Source organism: Parambassis ranga, chromosome 3 (assembly GCF_900634625.1).
Source record: "Parambassis ranga chromosome 3, fParRan2.1, whole genome shotgun sequence".
Classification (NCBI taxonomy): Eukaryota; Metazoa; Chordata; class Actinopteri; family Ambassidae; genus Parambassis; species Parambassis ranga.
In genome coordinates, this window is record NC_041024.1 from 1,177,028 (window position 1) to 1,197,884 (window position 20,857).

Sequence of the window (20,857 nt, forward strand, 5' to 3'; positions counted from 1 at the left end):
TATTGACAAATAGAAATATACAGAAAATATTCATCATGGAAACCCTCCAGTGTGGGGAGGGGGCGGGGGGGCTCCTTCATCTGGTCCTGTCTGAGAATTAACTGCTGCTTGTCAGGAAAAGGGGTGTTGTGGGTCTCAGCTGATGACAGCTTCTCATCTGCTTCATCTTCACTTGGGCTCCGCCTCTCGCCTTCGGGGCTCCGCCTATCAGAGTCCAAGCGCTGCTTCACCCTGATGACATCACATCATGTGACTCTCAGACTTCTTTGTAAGCAGGCGAGCTGATGTTGGTCTGTGGTACCTGTGCGAGCTGCAGGTGGTGGTGGGTCTCTCGTAGTTCTGGTGCAGCACGGCTCCTCTGGGATCCTTTGGCTCTGTGAGCGGCTGGTTGTCCTGGGGGATTCCCAGCCTACGGCTTTGCATTAGTCTCTGCTCTAGTGCATTGTTCCACTAGAACACAGCGCAATCACACTAAATATTGTATATCTTTGTATATCTTTCATTGCTCAGCGTCCCGCTAAGCCCTCAGGGCCACTCGTCCAGCGGCGCCATGAGCAGCTGCATCTCCTTGAAGGGGGGCACTTCCGAAGTCTGCGGCGACACAAACAGGAACTCAGAGACACAGAGAGAATACTTCCTGTTAACGCTGCAGATCAGCTAGAGGGCGCCAAACATGTGTACATTTTTGCAGAGCATCTTATTATATATATTATTATTATTACTTAATATTGTATATCTTTATTATTATTATTAGTGTGATTGCAGAGCAATCACACTAATAATAATATCACACATCTACACACACAAGTAGCAGAACATGTCAGATCTTGATCAAAATTAAACGCTTAATCATATAATACTTCAGCACATTTCTGCTAAATACGGGTCACTTGTATAAGAGTAGAGCGGAAATGTGTCAATTTCATTTTTTTGCCTCCTGGGGGCACTATAGTGAAAAGAAGTATTAATCAATCTAAATATGTAGTGCTGTCATATGTTACATTATGAAAACATGATTCTAATATCTACATGTGAGGCATTAAAAGAAGATACCTATATTAACACACTCTTGCTCTGTTCTTTTGTAAAAGACGTAATCAGTTTTAAATTATGTGATAAGTGATTCAGAAGTGAGACCTGGCAGCCAGTTCAGCCTTGGTAACATGCTTCTCATAGAAAGTCACAATACTGTAAAGCTTTACAGCCTTTATACTGCCTTGTGCTTCTGGTTCTCGAGGCTGGTTTAGAGGCTATTGAGGCGCCATGTCTGTACCACCTACCATATTTACAGGCAAGCCACTTAAGCTGACACAACCCTCCTCATAAGAAATAATGGGAAACCGGTCAGACCCCTGACAAAACCCAGCCAACTTTGGAAGCCTTTCAGTCTGGCATGCCTCTACACAGAATATTCATTCAAAATGTAAAATGTAGATAAACATTAGACCTCTGACATATTGAGGCGCCATGTTCCTGTCTTTTACCCAACTTCAGAAAATAGCAGCCAAAGTCGCATCCACATCTTTAGGATTCCTCCATTCAGAATGAATGGAGAAGCTTAGGGCCTTATAAACCTTATATAAAACCAATCAGACACACTGTAAAACCATAAAATGTCATCAGTGGACTTACTGACATGTGGCAGTAATGGTGGTGTCTTCCAAAAACATTTATAGGGGGGCGAACCGGCAGCAGAGTGTGGTCGAGCGCGCATTGGCCCACTCAAAATTTCTTGTGAAATTTTCTAGTTAGGGCCTTCGCACCGAGTGGTGCGAAGGCCCTATTGTAATTGCTGTGTTTATTAGGGCCCGAGCACCGAATGGTGCAAGAGCCCTATTGAAATGCAAGGAATTATTATTATTAGGGCCCGAGCACCGAGTGGTGTGAAGGCCCTATTGTAATTGTAGTGCTTATTATTCTTATTAATTGTGCCACTTTACACTGCATTTTCACCCCTTTGCCATGCCCCAAAACTCACCAAACTTTGCACACTCATCAGGGGTGGTGAAAAATTTGATATTTTGTGGTCGCTGCAAAGGGGCGGGGCAAAATGGCTCTACAGCGCCCCCTTGAAATTTTCAAAACACCCCTCACATTTGGCTTAGTTTGGAGTAGGTGCACAAAAATCGGTACACATGTTTATCGTAGCAAGACGCACCAAAAAGTCTGTTGACACCATGACCTTAACCCAACAGGAAGTCCGCCATCTTTGATGGAAAATGGCGATATTGGCGATTTACACCATTGGTATGCGGACGAACTCCTCCCAGAGCTTTCACCCGATTGACCTGAAATTTGCTGGAGGTCACCTAAAGGACCTGCTGATCAAAAGTGGCTTGTGTACTGTTTGTGTACTGTTTGCCAGCTGCTCATCTAAACTGTCCATTGTCGCTGTGCTTCCTCCTTCTGTCTGTGTGTTCTGCACCTGAAGAAGCTCTTGGCTTCTCCACATTCATCACGCCCACAATCAATTCTGACCAATCACAGCATGGTTGCCGCACAGCCTTGAGAGAAAAAGTTCTGCCCGGACCCTGTGCACAAGGTCGCTGCACAACGGGCGGTCTGAGATAAAAAATGACGTCATTTTGTGGGCGTAACGTCTGCAGGGGGGAGGGAGTTCTCTGTTCTCGTGGAGTATGGATCCAGCTTTACCATGCATGAGGACGCCTTCTTCCAGCATCACGGGGTAACGTCCTTACGCAGAGAGATCACTTCTGATTGGCTCTCTGCCGCCGTCTCCTGATTCGTCCCTCCCTTCCACAAACAAAATTTGATCTGATTGGATCTCGTCTCCATTAATAATTTCGTCTCGTTTTTATTCGTTGACGAAAGTGTCAATACATTTCGTCTTCGTTTTTGGCACCGTGCGTTAGTTTATATTTAGTTATCGTCTCTTTTTTATCAGCAAAAAAGGTTGTTAACGAAAACTATGACGAAAATGATTCGTCAACAAAATTCCATCCATCCATCCATCTTCAACCGCTTATCCGGGGCCGGGTCGCGGGGGCAGCAGTCTAAGCACCCAGACTTCCCTCTCACCAGACACTTCCTCCAGCTCCTCTGGGGGAATCCCGAGGCGTTCCCAGGCCAGCTGAGAGACATAGTCTCTCCACCGCGTCCTGGGTCTTCCCCGGGGCCTCCTCCCAGTGGGACATGCCCGGAACACCTCCCCAGGGAGGCGTCCAGGAGGCATCCGAACCAGATGCCCGAGCCACCTCAGCTGGCTCCTCTCGATGTGGAGGAGCAGCGGCTCTACTCCGAGCTACTCTCGGGTGACTGAGCTTCTCACCCTATCTCTAAGGGAGCGCCCAGCCACCCTTCGAAGGAAACTCATTTCGGCCGCCTGTATTCGAGTAACTCCCATGAACCCTCCAGCACCCTGCGGAGGGTATAGAGCTGGTCCAGCGTTCCGCGGCCAGGACGAAAACCACATTGCTCCTCCTGAATCCGAGGTTCGACTATAGGCCTAATTCTCCTCTCCAGTACCCTGGCATAGACTTTCCCAGGGAGGCTGAGGAGTGTGATCCCCCTGTAGTTGGAGCACACCCTCCGGTCTCCCTTTTTAAAAAGAGGGACCACCACCCTGGTCTGCCAGTCCAGCGGCACTGCCCCCGATTGCCACGCGATGTTGCAGAGGCGTGTCAACCAAGACAGCCCCACAATATCCAGAGACTTAAGGTACCCAGGGCGAATCTCATCCACCCCCGGTGCCTTGCCGCCGGGGAGCTTTTTGACTACCTTGGCAACTTCAGCACAGGTGATGAACGAGTCCACCACTAAGTCATCAGCCTCCGCTTCCATAACGGAAGGCGTGTTGGTGGGATTAAGGAGACCCTCAAAGTACTCTTTCCACCGTCCAACCACCCCCTTAGACGAGGTCAACAGCTCCCCACCTCCACTGAATACAGTGTTGGCAGAGTACTGCTTCCCCCTCCCGAGGCGCCGGACAGTTTGCCAGAATCTCTTTGAGGCTGACTGATAGTCCTCCTCCATGGCCTCCCCGAACTCCTCCCAGGCCCGAGTGGACTGCGGCTCCTCCTCATCGCCGCGAACACTGACGGAGGAACCTGTGCTGTGAGCGCAGACACGAGAAGCACGAGCAAGTGACACGATGTGGGCGAGTAATAATAAATAAGAAGGGACGACAGAGAGGGGTTAAGAAACGATAAGGCTTGATATGAAATATTTTTTAAAAAACATAATAAATCGCACCGCCGTGAGGGGGACCGATTGAGGCCTCGGTGAAGTTGGTCCATCGAAGGAGCTTCCACACTCCAGAGGTGAGCAGTTTGCATTAAAGGGATTCGCTGGGGTCAGAGGTCAGGGGGCGGGGACACGTGGATACGTCTCTGCATGCAAGGTCAACCAGAGAGAACCTGGAAGTCTGTTTCGCTTGCATCTGAAAGTAGCCCTCTGTTTTCTTTTTATTTGCTACTGTTATATGGCTTCGTTCTTAAATTTCATTTTGGTATTGCAGAAGTGGAAAGAAAAGAGTTTCACATGATACCTGTCGCCACCACCGCCCGGCGAGCCAGCAGGCGTCTTCACCAGCGATGGGTGACTCACAGTGTCGAGCAGTCTGTGAAACAGTCTCCAGCAGTTTGTCTGATATTCACACACCCATTGACCTAAGAGCTGCGTTTACACAAAATCACAGGTCGGCTACAAAAATTACAACAGCTACAAATGCATATGAATTCAGTTATATCACAAAGTCACTTAAGCATAAAGTCAATGATTAGAGTTCAAATCAAAGAGGAAAAAAAACATACATCTGGTCAATAGCATGAGGATTATAAAAAAGATGAGATAAAATGTCTGTTGGTAGAAATATACAAACTCCAGACACATTCAGTTACATCTGAGAGCTTTACCGTGGGCACAGTGAAGAAACGCTCTTTGAAAAGTGGCTTGATTAAGAGGCAAAGGGGGCTACAGAGTCATCCTACAGATCAACAACACGTCCCATTGGTTTACATAAATATAACACGCAGATAAATCTAGAAAGATCCTCGAGGGATACTGAGCCTGCTGAGTAAAGTCTGTTAGTGTCCGTTCAGTTCATCATCCGGGTCTTGAATGCAGGGAACTCCCCTTCATCCTCGGACCAGCGGTTACCTATAGAAATAATGAGGATAAACTGAGAAGGGAGAAGAGATCCACAGACAAGAGGAGCAGCAGGACAGAAGCCAGGGAGGAGGAGAGGAGGAGGAGAGGAGGAGGAGGAGAGGAGGAGAGGAGGAGAGGAGGAGAGGAGGAGGAGAGGAGGAGGAGGAGGAGAGGAGGAGGAGAGGGGAGGAGAGGAGGAGGAGAGGAGAGGAGAGGAGGAGAGGAGGAGAGGAGGAGGAGAGGAGGAGAGGAGGAGAGGAGGAGGAGGAGGAAGAGGAGAGGAGAGGAGAGGAGAGGAGAGGAGAGGAGAGGAGAGGAGGAGGAGAGGGAGAGGAGGAGGAGAGGGAGAGAGGAGAGGAGGAGAGGAGGAGGAGAGGGAGAGAGGAGGAGAGGAGAGGAGGAGGAGAGGAGGAGAGGAGGAGGAGGAGAGGAGGGGGAGGAGGAGAGGAGAGGAGAGGGGGAGGAGGCAGAGGAGGAGGAGAGGAGGCAGAGGAGGAGGAGAGGGAGAGAGGAGGAGAGGAGGAGAGGAGGCAGGGGAGGGGAGGAGAGGAGGAGGAGGAGAAGGAGAGGAGGAGGCAGGGGAGGGGAGGAGGAGGAGAGGAGGAGGCAGGGGAGGAGGAGAGGAGAGGAGGAGGAGGAGGAGGAGAGGGGGAGGAGGAGAGGAGAGGAGAGGAGGAGGAGAGGGGGAGGAGGCAGAGGAGGAGGAGAGGAGGCAGAGGAGGAGGAGAGGAGGAGAGGGAGAGAGGAGGAGAGGAGGAGGAGGAGAAGGAGAGGAGGAGGCAGGGGAGGGGAGGAGGAGGAGAGGAGGAGGCAGGGGAGGAGGAGAGAGGAGGAGAGGAGGAGAGGAGGAGGAGGAGGAGAGGAGAGGAGAGGCGGAGGAGGAGGAGGAGGAGGAGGAGGAGAGGAGGAGGAGAGGGGGAGAGAGGAGGAGAGGAGGAGGAGAGGAGGAGGAGAGGAGGAGAGGAGGAGGAGAGGAGAGGAGAGGAGGAGGAGAGGAGAGGAGAGGAGGAGGCAGGAGGAGGAGAAGGAGAGGAGGAGGCAGGGGAGGGGAGGAGGAGGAGAGGAGGAGGCAGGGGAGGAGGAGAGGAGAGGAGGAGGAGGAGGAGGAGAGGGGGAGGAGGAGAGGAGAGGAGAGGAGGAGGAGAGGGGGAGGAGGCAGAGGAGGAGGAGAGGAGGCAGAGGAGGAGGAGAGGAGGAGAGGGAGAGAGGAGGAGAGGAGGAGGAGGAGGAGAAGGAGAGGAGGAGGCAGGGGAGGGGAGGAGGAGGAGAGGAGGAGGCAGGGGAGGAGGAGAGAGGAGGAGGAGGAGGAGAGGAGAGGAGAGGCGGAGGAGGAGGAGGAGGAGGAGGAGGAGAGGAGGAGGAGAGGGGGAGGAGGAGGAGGAGGAGGAGGCTGGGGAGGAGAGGAGAGGAGAGGAGGAGGAGAGGGGGAGGAGGAGGAGGAGGAGGAGGAGGAGGAGAGGAGGAGGAGAGGGGGAGGAGGAGGAGCAGGAGGCAGAGGAGGAGGAGGAGGCAGAGGAGGAGAGGAGGAGGAGAGGGGGAGGCAGAGGACGAGAGGAGGAGGAGGAGGGGGAGGAGGAGGAGGAGGAGGAGGAGGAGGAGGAGGAGGAGGAGAGGAGGAGGCAGGGGGGGAGGAGAGGAGGAGGAGAGGAGGCAGAAGAGGAGGAGAGGAGGAGGAGGAGGAGGAGAGGAGGCAGAGGAGGAGGAGGAGGAGAGGGGGAGGAGGAGAGGAGGCAGAGGAGGAGGAGGAGGAGGAGAGGAGGAGGAGAGGAGGCAGAGGAGGAGGAGGAGCAGGAGGAGAGGAGGCAGAGGAGGAGGAGGAGGAGGAGAGGAGGAGAGGAGGAGGAGAGGAGGAGGAGGAGGAGGAGGAGGAGGCAGAGGAGGAGGAGGAGGAGGAGGAGAGGAGGAGAGGAGGAGGAGAGGAGGAGGAGGAGAGGAGGAGCAGGAGAGGAGGAGGAGGAGGAGAGGAGGAGCAGGAGAGGAGGAGCAGGAGGAGGAGGAGAGGAGGAGGAGGAGGAGGAGAGGAGACAGAGGAGGAGAGGAGGAGGAGGAGAGGGGGAGGAGGAGGAGGAGGAGGAGGAGAGGAGGAGGAGAGGAAGAGGAGGAGGAGAGGAGGAGGAGAGGAGGCAGAGGAGGAGGAGTAGGAGAGGAGGAGGAGGAGAGGAGGAGGAGGAGAGGAGGAGGAAAGGAGGAAGAGAGGAGGAGGAGGCAGAGGAGGAGGAGAGGGGGAGGAGAGGAGGAGGAGGAGGAGGAGGAGCAGAGGAGGAGGAGAGGAGGCAGAGGAGGAGGAGGAGGCAGAGGAGGAGGAGAGGAGGCAGAAGAGGAGGAGGAGCAGGAGGAGAGGAGGCAGAGGAGGAGGAGGAGGAGGCAGAGGAGCAGGAGGAGAGGAGGCAGAGGAGGAGGAGGAGGAGGAGGAGGAGAGGAGGAGAGGAGGAGGAGGTAGAGGAGGAGGAGGAGCAGGAGGAGGAGGAGGCGGAGGAGGAGGAGGAGGAGGTAGAGGAGCAGGAGGAGAGGAGGCGGAGGAGGAGGAGGAGGAGGAGGAGGAGGAGGAGCAGGAGGAGGAGGAGGCGGAGGAGGAGGAGGAGGAGGCTGAGGAGCAGGAGGAGGAGGAGTATGTGATGCAGGGAATCCCCCAGGACAGCCACGCTATGGACAAAGCGGTCCAGCCTCCTCCTCCTCAGCCCACCGCCACCAGGAACAACGTGGCCGACGTCCTGCCTGCGAGTGCGACGCCGGATTTGTCTGGCATCCTGCAGGTTTGGCCAGCACTGATCCACCAGGCCCTGAGCGACGAGGAGGCGGGTGGCCCTGAGGGCTTGGCTAGACACTGAGCCGCTGCCTGTCTGTGCACCGTACCGTGGATGTTTTTATGTTGTGGCCACCAGAGGGCGGTGCGTTTTTTTTGTTCCCCAATGTTCCTGTAATCAATAAAAAATATAAATAAATTGAGGGTCTTTTATTTTCTTTACCGGAAGTGTAAATGTAGTTAATTAAGTCTGTTTTTTACCACTATCCTCCTGCCTCTCCTGACATCTGGTAGCCATAATGTGGAATTACAACGACGACTCGTTAACGTAACGCTAATAAATAAACAAACAAACAAACGGTAGCTAGCAGTATCTTTGCCAGCCAGCATGCTAACAACAGCAACTAAAACTAAAGCTGGAGACATTTTATTAGGGCAATTCTTTCTGTTAATTAAAATGTATAGTTTGTTCACGTGCAGACGCAGCTAGCGTGGACGCTGCTGTAGAAAAATAATAACTGTGAAGCCCAAATGAACAAGAGAAATCCTGCAGATAGAAGCAAATCAATCAATCAACAAGGAAATAAGCGCACGCCCCGCCCACGCGTGACGTCAGCGCCGGCACAGCTCGGGATACTGGGAGAGCCGGAAGCGCCGCGGACAGACGGCGGAGCGAGAGCCGCAGATCCCGGGATCCTTCCTGCACCAGAGCCGCTGTGACCGGACCACGTCCACCGGGGAGGGTTGTTAGCAGTCAGCTGGTCGGAGCTTCAGGTTTTGTCGCAGACGGTGAGTGTTTCAGCTTTTAACACCTGCTGGGAAAATGTTTAAAATGTCTTCCAGCCATCATTCCAGCAGGCATGTTAGCTTTAGCCTGCTAGCTAACTGGAACAGGAAATACCAGAGCCAGGCTGACACAGCCGCAGCTATCCGTTCTTCTTTATCTATTCCCGGCGCTGCTGGTCACGGAGCGCTGGCTCATCCTGTGTGGACTCGATGATTAACGAGGTGTCCGTGTTTTTTTGTGTCGGAGCAGGAACATCTGACCGTAAACGCGGAGAGCAGAACAAACGGCACACGATCGTTAAATGAAGCGTTTTGACGGTGTCAGGGGAACGAGTGCGGACTTCTGTGGGCTGGCCCACTTTGAAGTGGATCAAACTAACCCACATGTACGTGAGCTAGCTAGGCCAGCTTTAAGGAGCTACACGGAGAAAGCGCCAGCTGCTGCCCCCACACCTGGTTTCTCCACACCTGAGCGGACCCGGCCCAGGTGGAACCCCTCTGTGGATGTAATCTGCACATGGGTGTGGCTGCTGTGTTTTTGTGTGGTCGTGTAACACACACACACACACAGATGTCAGGCTGCTGCTTCCTGGTCTGAGGACGTCTCCTCCTGAGGAGCCACGTCTCCTGCGCTGTGAACACAGATGCTGAGTCAGGATTAGAGGGGAGGACCAGGAGGCCGGCACAGCCCACCATCATAAAGGGTTTGAGTCATTAGAAACATCTGGACATGTGACAGCACCACACAGACAGACGTTTGTCTCCTGTCTCTCAGCTTGGACTTGGTGGGAGGAGACGGTCTTTATAACCAGACACGAGCAGAACCGTCCTGCAGCTGTTCTCTGTGAGTTGAAATGTTCTCTCGTCTTTCAGAGTGAGACGTAGGCAAACTGAAGATGTGGAAGGCAGCAGCAGGACAGTCGGTCAGCGTGAGTGTAGACGAAGGAGGCGACGACTGGGAGACGGACCCCGACTTCGAGGTACCCGCCGCCTCCTCCTCCTACTCCTGGTTCTCCAGTTAAACCTCGGCTCCACCCTCACCATTGTTTGTCTTTGTAGAACGATGTGTCTGAGAAGGAGCAGCGCTGGGGGGCCAAGACGGTGCTCGGCTCAGGACATCAGGAGCACATAGAGTGAGGACACACACACACACACACACACACACACACACACACACACACACACACACACACACACACACACGTGAAACTGTACACAGACTTTCCTGACCCTCCGTCCTTCTGTTTGGGCGCAGCATCCACCAGCTGCGTGAGACGGTGTCGACGGAGCACAGCAGTCTGAAGCAGAAGGAGCTGGACGACATGCCCAAGGCCTCGCACGGGTATGGAGGCAGATTTGGAGTCCAGCAGGATCGCATGGACAAAGTGAGAAAGAAGGGGACGATGTTTGAGTTCATCTGATCAGCTGATCGATCAATATTCACCTTTATTTATCAGTCCTGCTGCCAGTCACACCTGAAGGGTTCAATGTTTTATGACGTATGTTTGGGATTTTCTCTCACATTTAACTTCAGGTTCTTTAAAGTTTGATCACCATGCAGTTTAACCCCCTAAACACCAAAACATGGAGGGAGGCCCTTATCACCGAGCCTGAAAACAGGATGATCAGACTTTCTGATGGTCCTTGAATGCACCGTGTGTGTGTGAAAGAACGGGCTGAGTCAGTCGTAGCTGTCTCTCACTCGATGATCTTGGCTGGCGAGCGGCTCCCTCTCTGGGCCGTGTGGTCACTGCAGCATGAATGTGATGAGCGAGCAGTGTTTACACCACGCTGTGAATCTGATGAGTCACATGTCGCCGCTTCCAGCTGTTCCTCACATGGTCGCTGTGTGTTTGTGTCTTCTCAGTCCGCCGTGGGTCACGACTACCAGAGCAAGCTGTCCAAGCACTGCTCCCAGACGGACACCTCCAAAGGCTTCGGAGGGAAGTTCGGCGTGCAGGCCGACCGCGTCGATCAGGTCTGCAGACTCTGGGGCTCTACCGAGGAGCACAGCCTCCTTTAGGTTGATTACACGTGACAGACTGAAGCTCCTCTCACACAGGGCCCGCTGCCTCCTTTGTTCATTCACAAACAAAAAAAATGGCCGACATAATGCTGCCTCAGTGTGCTGCTGTTGTCCAATCAGAGCGTGCAGTGTCCTCTGCTGGTTCTCCAGAACACCTTTCACACAGAACAAGCAGAGGAGCAGCAGCACGGACGGCTGCTCCATCCAAACCCAGGACGGAGCAGCCGTCCAGCGTCGGATCAGAAACTTTCATTCATTCATTCATTTGGATCGCTGTCGGCTTCACAGCATCCACAGAACAAACAGAACCTGAGGCAGCTGAAGAAGGCGCATGTTTCAGTCTTTGCTTCATGAGTTAGAACTGACGGTCTTCCTCTCTCTGCAGTCAGCTGTTGGGTTCGAGTACGTGGGGAAGACGGAGAAGCACGCGTCTCAGAAAGGTGATGTTTGAACTCTTTCACTTCAGCCTCAGATGTAAACACAGCAACATGCAGCTTTGTCCCGATCATCGTCAGCAGAACGACACGTTCAGCCTTTCGTGAAGTTAACGTGATTCTGAGGTGCGATCACTGTCCGATGACCCGTGATCCACTCGGGCTTCTTAGCTCTCCGTTTTGCTGCATTCCCATGATTCCATACCTTTTGTGTTGTGTTCATCTGCTTTGCCCAATTCCAGTTCTTCCTCTGTGATGTCACTAACAGGAAGTGCTTCACCATCAGAGGAAGTGGAGTTACACAGTGGCAGTGTTTGGATTTTGTCTTTATGTGGAATTGGGCTGCTCCATCTCCACTGCTGTTTCACTGCTTCACCCTGACCTCTGACCCTCCCCTCCCCCCTCCCCCTGCTTTGCTGTGTAGACTACACCACTGGGTTTGGGGGGCGATACGGCGTGCAGGCAGATCGTGTCGACCAGAGCGCCATGGGCTTCGATTACCAGGGCAAAACCGAGAAACACGAGTCGCAGAAAGGTTTGTGTAGACTTCCTGCCACGCTGCAGTAACCCACGGGGAGAGCTTGGAGACGTGGATAAGACACACAGACACACACTGACACACACAGAGACACAGAGACACACACAGAGACACACTAACACACACAGAGACACACACTAACACACACAGAGACACACTAACACACACAGAGACACACTAACACACACAGAGACACACACTAACACACACAGAGACACACTAACACACACAGAGACACACACTAACACACACACAGACACACACTAACACACACAAACACACACAGAGACACACTAACACAGAGACACACACAGACATACACTAACACACAGAGACACACACAGACACACACAAACACACACAGACAGACACTAACACACACAGAGACACACACTGACACACAGAGACACACACATACACTAACACACACAGACACACACAGACATACACTAACACACAGAGACACACACAGACATACAGAAACACACACACACACAGAGACACACACAGAGACACAGACACACAGACATACACTAACACACACACAGACATACAGAGACACACACTAACACACACACGGCTCAGGAGCGCAGCTGCTTGCGAGACCTGACAAATCATGTTATTTTGCATTTCTGCCTCATTCCTCAGCCTCTGTGGACAGCCCTCCTCTCAGCTGCAAAATGATTGGTGTTAGTTTTTCTGCATGATGAAGGAAACATGTGAGCAGGAATGTTTTGAAGCTCAGGCCTGTGTGTGGTTGCATTCTTTAACTTTGCCTTTTCTCTCCCCTCTCCTGCTCCCGGTGTTCGTGCCTTCTGCAGACTATGCTAAAGGCTTCGGTGGCAAGTTCGGCGTCGAGACCGACAAGGTGGACAAGAGCGCCGTGGGGTTCGAGTATCAGGGCAAAACAGAGCGGCACGAGTCACAGAAAGGTCAGTGAACCGAACCAGAACCCGTCCGGTATCTGCACACAGCAGCCGTGTGTTGTAGCTGAGTCTGTTTGACTCATCAGCTGCTAAACTAAAACTCAGAGTTATGGAGTTAAAATGATTGTTTTCAGAAACCTTTGATTCTGGTCTCAGTAGCTGATAATATTAATAAATAAAGAGGATCTGTGTGTCCTTGCATGCAGACAGGTCTGCGCTCTGATCCTGCTGCTGTTTACCTTCCTGACCATCGAGCTGTCTTTTACAGCGCGGTCAGTGAAGCTCTGCTGCTGACGTGACGGCAGGTTTTCATGTGTCCTCAGGACTCGACTGAGTCTCGACCACACAAGTGTCCTGACAGGTCTGGACTCATAGTTCCAACACCACAGAGCAGGTCTACCTGCAGAGTCTTGTCTGACACGCCTTCCTGATCAGCCAACAGCAGATAAGGGCTGCGGTCAAACACCTTAACATTCCCCCACAATGCACCTGGCTGCAGCCATAATGAGTGTGCTGCATGGCTGATAACAGAGTTTTCTTTGTATTATTGAGGCTGCTGTGAATGTGAAGCAGGTCATATACACAGATTATCCAGGGTTTCCTGTTGGGACATGTGGTGAGGCTCAAAATCCATCACAGCAGAAATGATATATTTGAAGTCCATAACTTCTGTAACACTCAGACTAAAAACTAACAGGCGTTTAGACCAGCTCCCTCATGTGGCCCACAGGTGTAATGCAGGCTTACATATTATCAGACTGAGGACCAACGGGGGCTCAGTGAAGTTTAAATGTGTTCAGTAATGCTGAAGATCAGAAGAATCGGTGTGTACGTGTGATGAAGTACTGTGATTGGTAGAATCTCCAGGAAACATCATGACATATGATCGGGTTGTGATTTTATCTTCAGAATGAAAACATGTCGTCCTGTTCCCTGCAGACTATGTGAAGGGCTTTGGGGGGAAGTTCGGCGTTCAGACGGACAGACAGGACAAGTCTGCGCTGGGATGGGACCACCAGGAGAAACTGCAGCTACATGAGTCCCAGAAAGGTACCAGAGACGCTTTTCTTCTGTGGGTCTGTGGTGACGCAGAACAGGTGTCAGCAACATGTATTAACAGACTTTAATCTAAGGAACGCTTTCATGAACGTGAGAATGTATCTTCTTCTCAGTCCTGATTGGACGGCCTGTGTAACTTCCTGCAGACCTGGGCCGTCACGGGTCGTGGTCTGCTCTGAGTTCAGCAGACGGGCTTTGGCTGTAAACCCTCTTTGTTCCTCTGCTGCAGCTCTGATGTGGTTTCACTGTGGTTTCAGCGTGTTCTTTAAAAGGATGACAACTTCCTCAATTGACATGCAAACGAATGGAGGAGGAAGTGAAACCACAGCTTAGATTTATGCTGGCATATCAGGCCTCAGCTCCGAGCAGAAAGCAGCCTCTGTTCCTCCAGGACGGTCACCTCCCTCCGAGACAGATCAGTCCTCTCTGCACCATGCAGGATGCTTTTATAGGGGCCTTTCTCCCGGTGTTTGGATCCTTGTTAGGTCTGCAGTAATGTTTCCCTTCAGATGGTCTGAACGTGCAGCTTGGCATGATGGCAGCAGACACTGTCAGCCTGCCTTGTTTAGAAGGACCACACATCCACAGTGAAGACAGTCAGTGTCACAACGTTCTCCTGAGAGGGTCGGGTGAGGAAAGCAGCCAGGAACAGCTGTGTGGTGCAGAGGAGGGAAGCTGGATGCTGTGCAGAGAGGAGGCAGAGGCTGCTGGAGCGTTGGTCCACATCCCTGTAATAATCATCATAATCATCATTAGTGTACAGAAGACGGAGAGCCTCTCTGTGCACTCTCTCCTTTAAAACCAGGCCGTGTTCACGTCACTCAGCATGTGGCCTGCAGGGGGCAGCACTGTCTCTGTATGTCTTTTTAATGTAAACAGTACCTGTGTTTGTCCGTGTGTGTGTTGTGTTGTGTTGCAGACTATAAGCGTGGGTTTGGAGGGAAGTATGGGGTGGAGGAGGAGAGGCAGGACCCGTGTGCCCTGGGCTTTGAGCACAAGGAGAGCCTGGCCAAGCACGAGTCTCAGAAAGGCACAGACACCCCCTGAACACAACACCCACCCACCAGAAACCCCCCCCCCCCCCTCCTCCCTTAGCTTCTTTGGCCCCACCCCCCTCCTTAATAACAGCTGCTGATAGACACGCCCCCTCTGTCGCCCCCTGCACACCTCCGCAGCACTCGACACATGCAGATCTAGGATTCGTTTGGACGTGTATGAATCTGAGTCCTCACAGGAGTCATGATTCATATTTAAATCATAAACATGCTCCTGGATCTCCTGCGGACTCGGCTGCTCTGTCGGGTCGGTGCTGCTCAGGTGTGGCGGGCTTCTGTTCAGCCCTCAGCTTTGTATGAAGCAGGCTGTGTTGCCTTTGTTTGGAGCTGCTGATGTCGGCCTATCACATGAACCTTCCACTCGCTGCTGCTGTCTGTGCTGCCACCACGCCGTCTGTTTGTGTTTCTGTGGTCGTCCTGTGCATGATGATGTGCGGCCATTTTGCTTTTTTATGGATTCCTGCACAGAAACACGTCTGCTGATGTAACCCAAGATGGCTGCCTGACCTTCAAGTGTTTCTTTTTTGTATTTTCTGTTCAGGTCTGCATGAGCTCACCAGCCTGCTCTCCTGTTCATCACTTCCTGTGAAGTCATCCAATCACAGTCTGCGTCATGTGACCTCACAGATCAGAGAGGCTCTACGAGGTCTGAGGGTGCAGACTGTGGTGCAGCCACTAAACAGAACGTAACCCTTTGTTTCTGCTGTTTGCTTCCAGATTATTCTAAAGGATTTGGAGGGAAGTTTGGTGTCCAGAATGACCGCATGGATAAGGTGAGGAGTGTGTGTGTGTGAGTGTGTGTGAGTGTGTGTGGCCCTCTCTTACACCTTCATGTCATGTCTGCACAGAGTGCAGGAACGTTTGACGAGGTGGCGAAGCCGGCTCCGTCTTACCAGAAAACCAAACCTGTGGAGGCTGGTGAGTTTTCACCGCTGTCAGCTGTCTTTGAGCCACGGCTGTAGATGACACATGAACTGACATTTCTTCATTTCGCGCCCATCAGCAGGCAGCGGCACAGGAAACATCAAGGCCCGCTTCGAGAACATGGCCAAGCAGAAGGAGGAGGAGGACAGAAAGAGAGCCGAGGAGGAGCGAACACGCCGGCAGGCCAAGGAGAAGCAGGAGCAAGAAGAGGCACGCCGCAAAGTCGAGGAGGCGCCCAAGGCCCCGTCTCCTGCTCCTGCTGCGAGCCCTAGTCCAGTCCCAGACCCGACCCCGGCAGCTCAGCCGCTGTACCAGGTCAGTGAGGATGGTGTTTGTGTCCACGTGCTCCTCAGTTTAACTTGATGCCCGTTAAATGTCATTTCTCATCTTTTCCCTGTCAGAATACAGAGGACAGGTCCAGCGAACCCACTGATAACGGAGAGCAGCTGTACGAGCCAGAGCCGCAGAACGACTACTCCCAGCAGGAGGCGCTCTACGAGACCCCCGAGGAGACTGCAGCAGGAGGTGAGGCTCGGTGTTACTCTCGCTCACCAGTTCAGCTCCTCCCCTCAGAGCAGAAGTCAGCTTTTTCACAGAATGACTCAAACTCCAGAAAAAACATTTTTATTGTTACCATGGTCCGTGTGGCAGCTCATCTCCTCAGGCAGTGTGAATCTTAAGAACCAGCACATATGACTGTCTGTGGGAACAGTGTGTTACCTGAGCTGACCTGTTGTCTCTCTTGCAGACGCTCAGCAGTATGATTACGGCGAGGACCTCGGGGTGACGGCCGTGGCTCTGTACGACTACCAAGCAGGTACGCCTGACAGCTGGACACAGACTGTATGCACTCGGTCACCTCAGGGTTCCTCTCAGGACATGAGGGTGGATCATTCTCCTTTTGTTCTGGTTCACTATCCTCAGAGCTACAAACAACAACATGTGTTAGTGCAGGTCAGAACAGACCTGTTAAGTCGTTCCTTTAACTCTTATGCCCTCCTTAGATTTACAGCACCTCCCACACCTTTGTGGCAAAAACGTACAGACAGAAATAGCACGTTGATGAAGATTCTCAGGCATCCAGGTCATCATACGTAGAGAAGATTGAAGCAAGGTGTCTGGACCTTGCTTCAATCTTCTCTACAGAAATAGCAGTTCTAACAGCCCTTTTGGGCCCCCTGTCCCCCCACCACAGCCCCCCTGCAGTCTCATAGTCGTTAGCCACAGCAGACATGGGTCAGCCAGACCCACACGGGTCAGCCAGACCCACACGGGTCAGCCAGACCCACACGGGTCAGCCAGACCCACACGGGTCAGCCAGACCCACACGGGTCAGTGGAGACACTGTTGCTGTTACCAAGAGTTTAAGTCGAGACAGTCTGTTCTGGTGTGGAATCTGTGTTTCTATGTATTCAGGACCTCTGTGGGTGAATCTTGCAAGAACTCATACCACTAAGATCCTTCTTGTTGGTTAATGGACAGTTAAAGGATTGAAAATTGTGTTTCTCAGAAACTCCTGATACATGTGATGACAGTGTTCTTCTTAGTCATATGAGTTCTTGCAAGACCCACCCACAGAGATCCTGAACACATAAAAACCCAGAGTCCCCACCAGAACACTTAGAGCTCATGGAGGAGCAGAGAAACGTCTTCAAGAAAACTCTACACGTCCAGATGGCCCAACCCTCTGAGTGAAGATGACCTGGGTGACTTGAGAACCTTCATCTACTTCGTGGCCTGTTGCTTAGCGATGCGACGTGCAGGCTCACTGACCTCTCTTCCCGTTTCAGCTGGAGACGACGAGATCTCCTTTGACCCTGACGACATCATCACCAACATCGAGATGATTGACGAGGGCTGGTGGCGGGGCGTGTGCAGAGGCGCCTACGGCCTCTTCCCAGCCAATTACGTGGAAGTCCGGCAATGAACGAAGTCCAACTCCACCAATGAGCGTCTCCCTGTGCAGAGACGGAGACAGAAGACATTTTCAGATTTTCACACTCGGGTCTTTTCTCCTCATACTGATGCTTTGACACTGTGAGACGTCCTCAGGTCTCCTGGCTGGCTTTTCTCATTCCTTTCTCCTCTACAACCTCCATTTTGTTTCACTCTGTGCAGCATGAGACAGGGAGGACAATTTACAAGGAAATCGAAATATTTTCTGACATTATCTTAAAGTTCAAGTTGTTAATTAAATCAGACGTTAGATGTAAATTCACCAGGAATAAATTGGACATGTTTAAATTTCAAATGACTGTTGTCCTGAAATTGACAGATGTACATTTACAACACATCCTTGCATATTTGCAGCTCTGTTGTTTCCATATGACCCTGACGCATCGTCTCAGAGCTCAGCTTCACACAGGGAGGAAAGTTTTAGTCTCACCAAAGACGGGAAGAGCTGCGCGTCCTGCTCACAGGCTGCTCCCTGAGCAGCAGCTTTGGGTTGTTGTGTACTCTCCACCTCACTGACCGTGGACCAAACTGAAGCTGAAACCTCCCTCTGCTCCTCGCTGTGTTGCACAGGAGTTTAAATTCCCTCCCAGCTCAAGCTGCACTTCAGAGCTGCATGTAGTACGAACACATTCTGCTTTTAGCGCCGGTTGTAGGGGTCACTTTTAAATGATCAATAATGTTTCTGATGTTGGAACTTTGTGCAGAGTCACAGGGCCAATCATTAATCTGTACATTGGCAAAATGAAAAGTTGAACTTATAGTAGTATTATATGAATCATGTTCCAGTGGTGAGTTATTGATGCTATGCTGAGAATCATGTACAGAGAGATCGTCGTTAGAGAGAACTATTAGAGCTGAAAGTGTATTTTTGTTTCCTTTCTTTTTGTCCTGTTGCCGTCGCCGCCGTGCACGTGAGGTTTGATGACGGCGGCTAACATCTTTTACCACCATCAAAACCAAATGTGTGACCTTTAAAATGATTCATCCACACCTGTAGAACTGTGATCAGGCTGCTGTGGGCGAGTTCTACAAACGCTAATTAATGCTAACAGGCGGCGCCGACATCTGCAGATCGCAGCAGTGTAGCTTCAACAGGTGTGTGTGTGTGTGTGTGAGAGAGAGAGAGAGAGAGCAGGGACGTTCATTTACTCATCTTTGGGGTTTTATAATAAGTGACCTTTTTTCAAATGTATTATTTTTACCTGTACCTGTGTGTGTCACATCATTACCTGCTTGTTCTTTTTTTTAGTTTCAATAAATAAACTCCAAATTGTTTGTGTTGGACGTTATTTTCCATTTTTCTAGTGGTGTGATTAGTCCATAGGCCAGACGAGACGCCGGTTCCACTCCAGGTGGCAAAGCTTCATTTCAATCATGAGAGACTCAGAGAACTGAATGAGAAATATTTATTAAGTACAAAGTTTGAATGTGCATTGGCGTCCTAGACCCCGTTGTGAAGACCACATCCGAAAAGGGGAAAACACAAGAGGAGAGGCCGCTGGATCAGAAGATCCCCCCGGGGTCTAGACCTGGTGGTGGTGGAGAGCTGGAGGGCAGGAGATAGGAGGCCTTACTGGCGTGGACCTGGTGGTGCTTGGGGTGGAGGAGGGTTGCTGGGTTCGATCAGAAGACAGCTGGAGAGGAGATGGAGACATTTAAATTTCGTGCTAAGCTGTGATTGGTCAGGAGAGGGACAGAAAGCGACAGCTGATTGGTGAGGGAGGTGCTTTCTATTAAGCACCGACTAAGAGAGCAGAGGAGTGAGGGAGAGAGGGAGAGAGATTAGGAAGTGGATAGGGATAAATGGTGAGTGATGGGAAACAGAGTCTTCCTGATTGAACTTACGCTAAGAGCTTCATGTCTGTAGTCAACATGTTGGTGTGATGATCCCATTAAAGTCACAGCTGAATGATTATCGTCAGCTGTTAAAGTTCCCCCCTGGTGCATGTCTTGGTATTGGCCCTGGCCTTATTATGTTTGGTATCATTCTAAAGGGTCCTCACTGAGCTTTCATTCAAGCTCTTTTGTGAATACTTTTGTACAGAGGACACTGAAGCTCTCAAACCTTTAATCTCACGTGTTCCTGCCATTTCTGCCTAATCTGTCTTTTAGTCCTGTAGCATCAGGAAGCACGAGAGATACAAACACTGCAGTACTGCCAGGATCCTGAGGGTTCAGGAAGTGCAACCCACAGTGTCTCCTTCTGAGGGGTGATCTACGGCCTCCATCAGGCCCACAGCTGTTCTAAGGAAGGAATATTCCTCTGGATTAATCAGCAGAATCCTTCTGATCATCACTGATACATTTTCAATGTGTTCTTTTGTTTGTTCCTTTGTTGTCTTCTTTATTTTGTGTTTGTTTTTGTTGGCATCAGCTGGTTTATTCAGTAGTTTCCTCTTTGAAGCCAACAGTAGGAACAGATGTTCACTTTAACAGTAAAGCACAGTCTGAACAGGGATGATGCTCAGAGCCTTGTCGTTGACCTTTGACCTCTGTAGGTTGTGGGTCTGAGTGCGGCCGGCTGTGCGATCTGGATCCTGTTCGACAGAGGAAGCTTCCTGAGTGTCTGTCTCTGTGTCTCTGTGTGTGTCTCTGTGTGTGTCTGTGTGTGTCTCTGTGTGTGTCTCTGTGTCTGTCTCTCTGTGTGTGTCTCTGTGTGTCTCTGTGTGTGTCTCTGTGTCTCTGTGTGTGTCTGTGAGCGTCCACCCTCAAGTGGCCTGGCTGTTCTGGATTCTGATTGGCTGCAGCTTTGATTGATGGGTGAGGCGTTCATCAGTGTGACCTGCAGGTGTGTGTGTGTGCAGATCGAACAGAGCCTGAGTGCAGCCGTGGATCAGGTCATCGGTCAGTATGAATGTGCTCTGTGAGATGAACATGTTGATATTTGAATGGCTGATTTTTTAGAGGCTGTTTTTACATTGGAAATGCATTAGGAGGGGACAGAGAGAGCTGATACAGTTAAACATTCAGGTTGTCATGGATACAGGCGGGCAGGCAGGGCTGTTCCCACAGGCTGAGACACAAGAAGCATACAAAGCAGCCATGTTTGTAGTCTTTATCAGACTTTAAGCATTGTATCTGTCATATTGATCGTCCTTCAGCTGTATACTACTTTTCCACATTCACATCACGCAGGACAAGAAGGTTAACAGAAGATGGATGGATGGAAACTGTTGTCAGAGGACAGGTCCTCCTTAGAAGATCAGCTGAAACATGAGCAGGAAGCAAGAGAAAGCGCTGAGAAATACCTTGATGAGCTTGAGGAACATAACAGCGAACTTCATTCAGCAGTGGTTCGTCA

At 51.3% G+C, this 20,857-nt stretch overlaps 1 protein-coding gene across 2 annotated transcripts; it reads left to right on the forward strand.

Annotated features, from left to right (window-relative positions):
• Positions 1-8,491: 8,491 nt before the first annotated feature.
• Positions 8,492-17,851, forward strand: cttn (cortactin). Of its 2 annotated transcripts, XM_028401827.1 has the most exons (15): positions 8,492-8,641; positions 9,512-9,618; positions 9,698-9,771; positions 9,894-10,023; positions 10,506-10,616; positions 11,050-11,104; positions 11,523-11,633; positions 12,458-12,568; positions 13,502-13,612; positions 15,394-15,449; positions 15,525-15,594; positions 15,680-15,915; positions 16,002-16,125; positions 16,349-16,417; positions 17,391-17,851. In XM_028401827.1, the coding sequence occupies exons 2-15, from the start codon at positions 9,535-9,537 to the stop codon at positions 17,525-17,527; spliced, it is 1,479 nt and encodes a 492-aa protein (XP_028257628.1). In that variant the 5' UTR covers positions 8,492-8,641; positions 9,512-9,534; the 3' UTR covers positions 17,528-17,851. The 2 variants fall into 2 exon arrangements, with proteins under 2 accessions (XP_028257628.1, XP_028257629.1); XM_028401828.1 differs by lacking the exon at positions 11,523-11,633.
• The last annotated feature ends 3,006 nt before the right edge of the window (positions 17,852-20,857 follow it).

Coding starts and splice junctions, on each gene's coding strand:
- cttn (XM_028401827.1), top strand. CDS start 9,535: ATGTGGAAGGCAGCAGCAGGACAGTCGGTCAGCGTGAGTGTAGACGAA. Junction 11,105..11,522: donor GAAGCACGCGTCTCAGAAAG/GTGATGTTTGAA, acceptor TTTGCTGTGTAG/ACTACACCACTGGGTTTGGG. Junction 15,450..15,524: donor AGAATGACCGCATGGATAAG/GTGAGGAGTGTG, acceptor ATGTCTGCACAG/AGTGCAGGAACGTTTGACGA.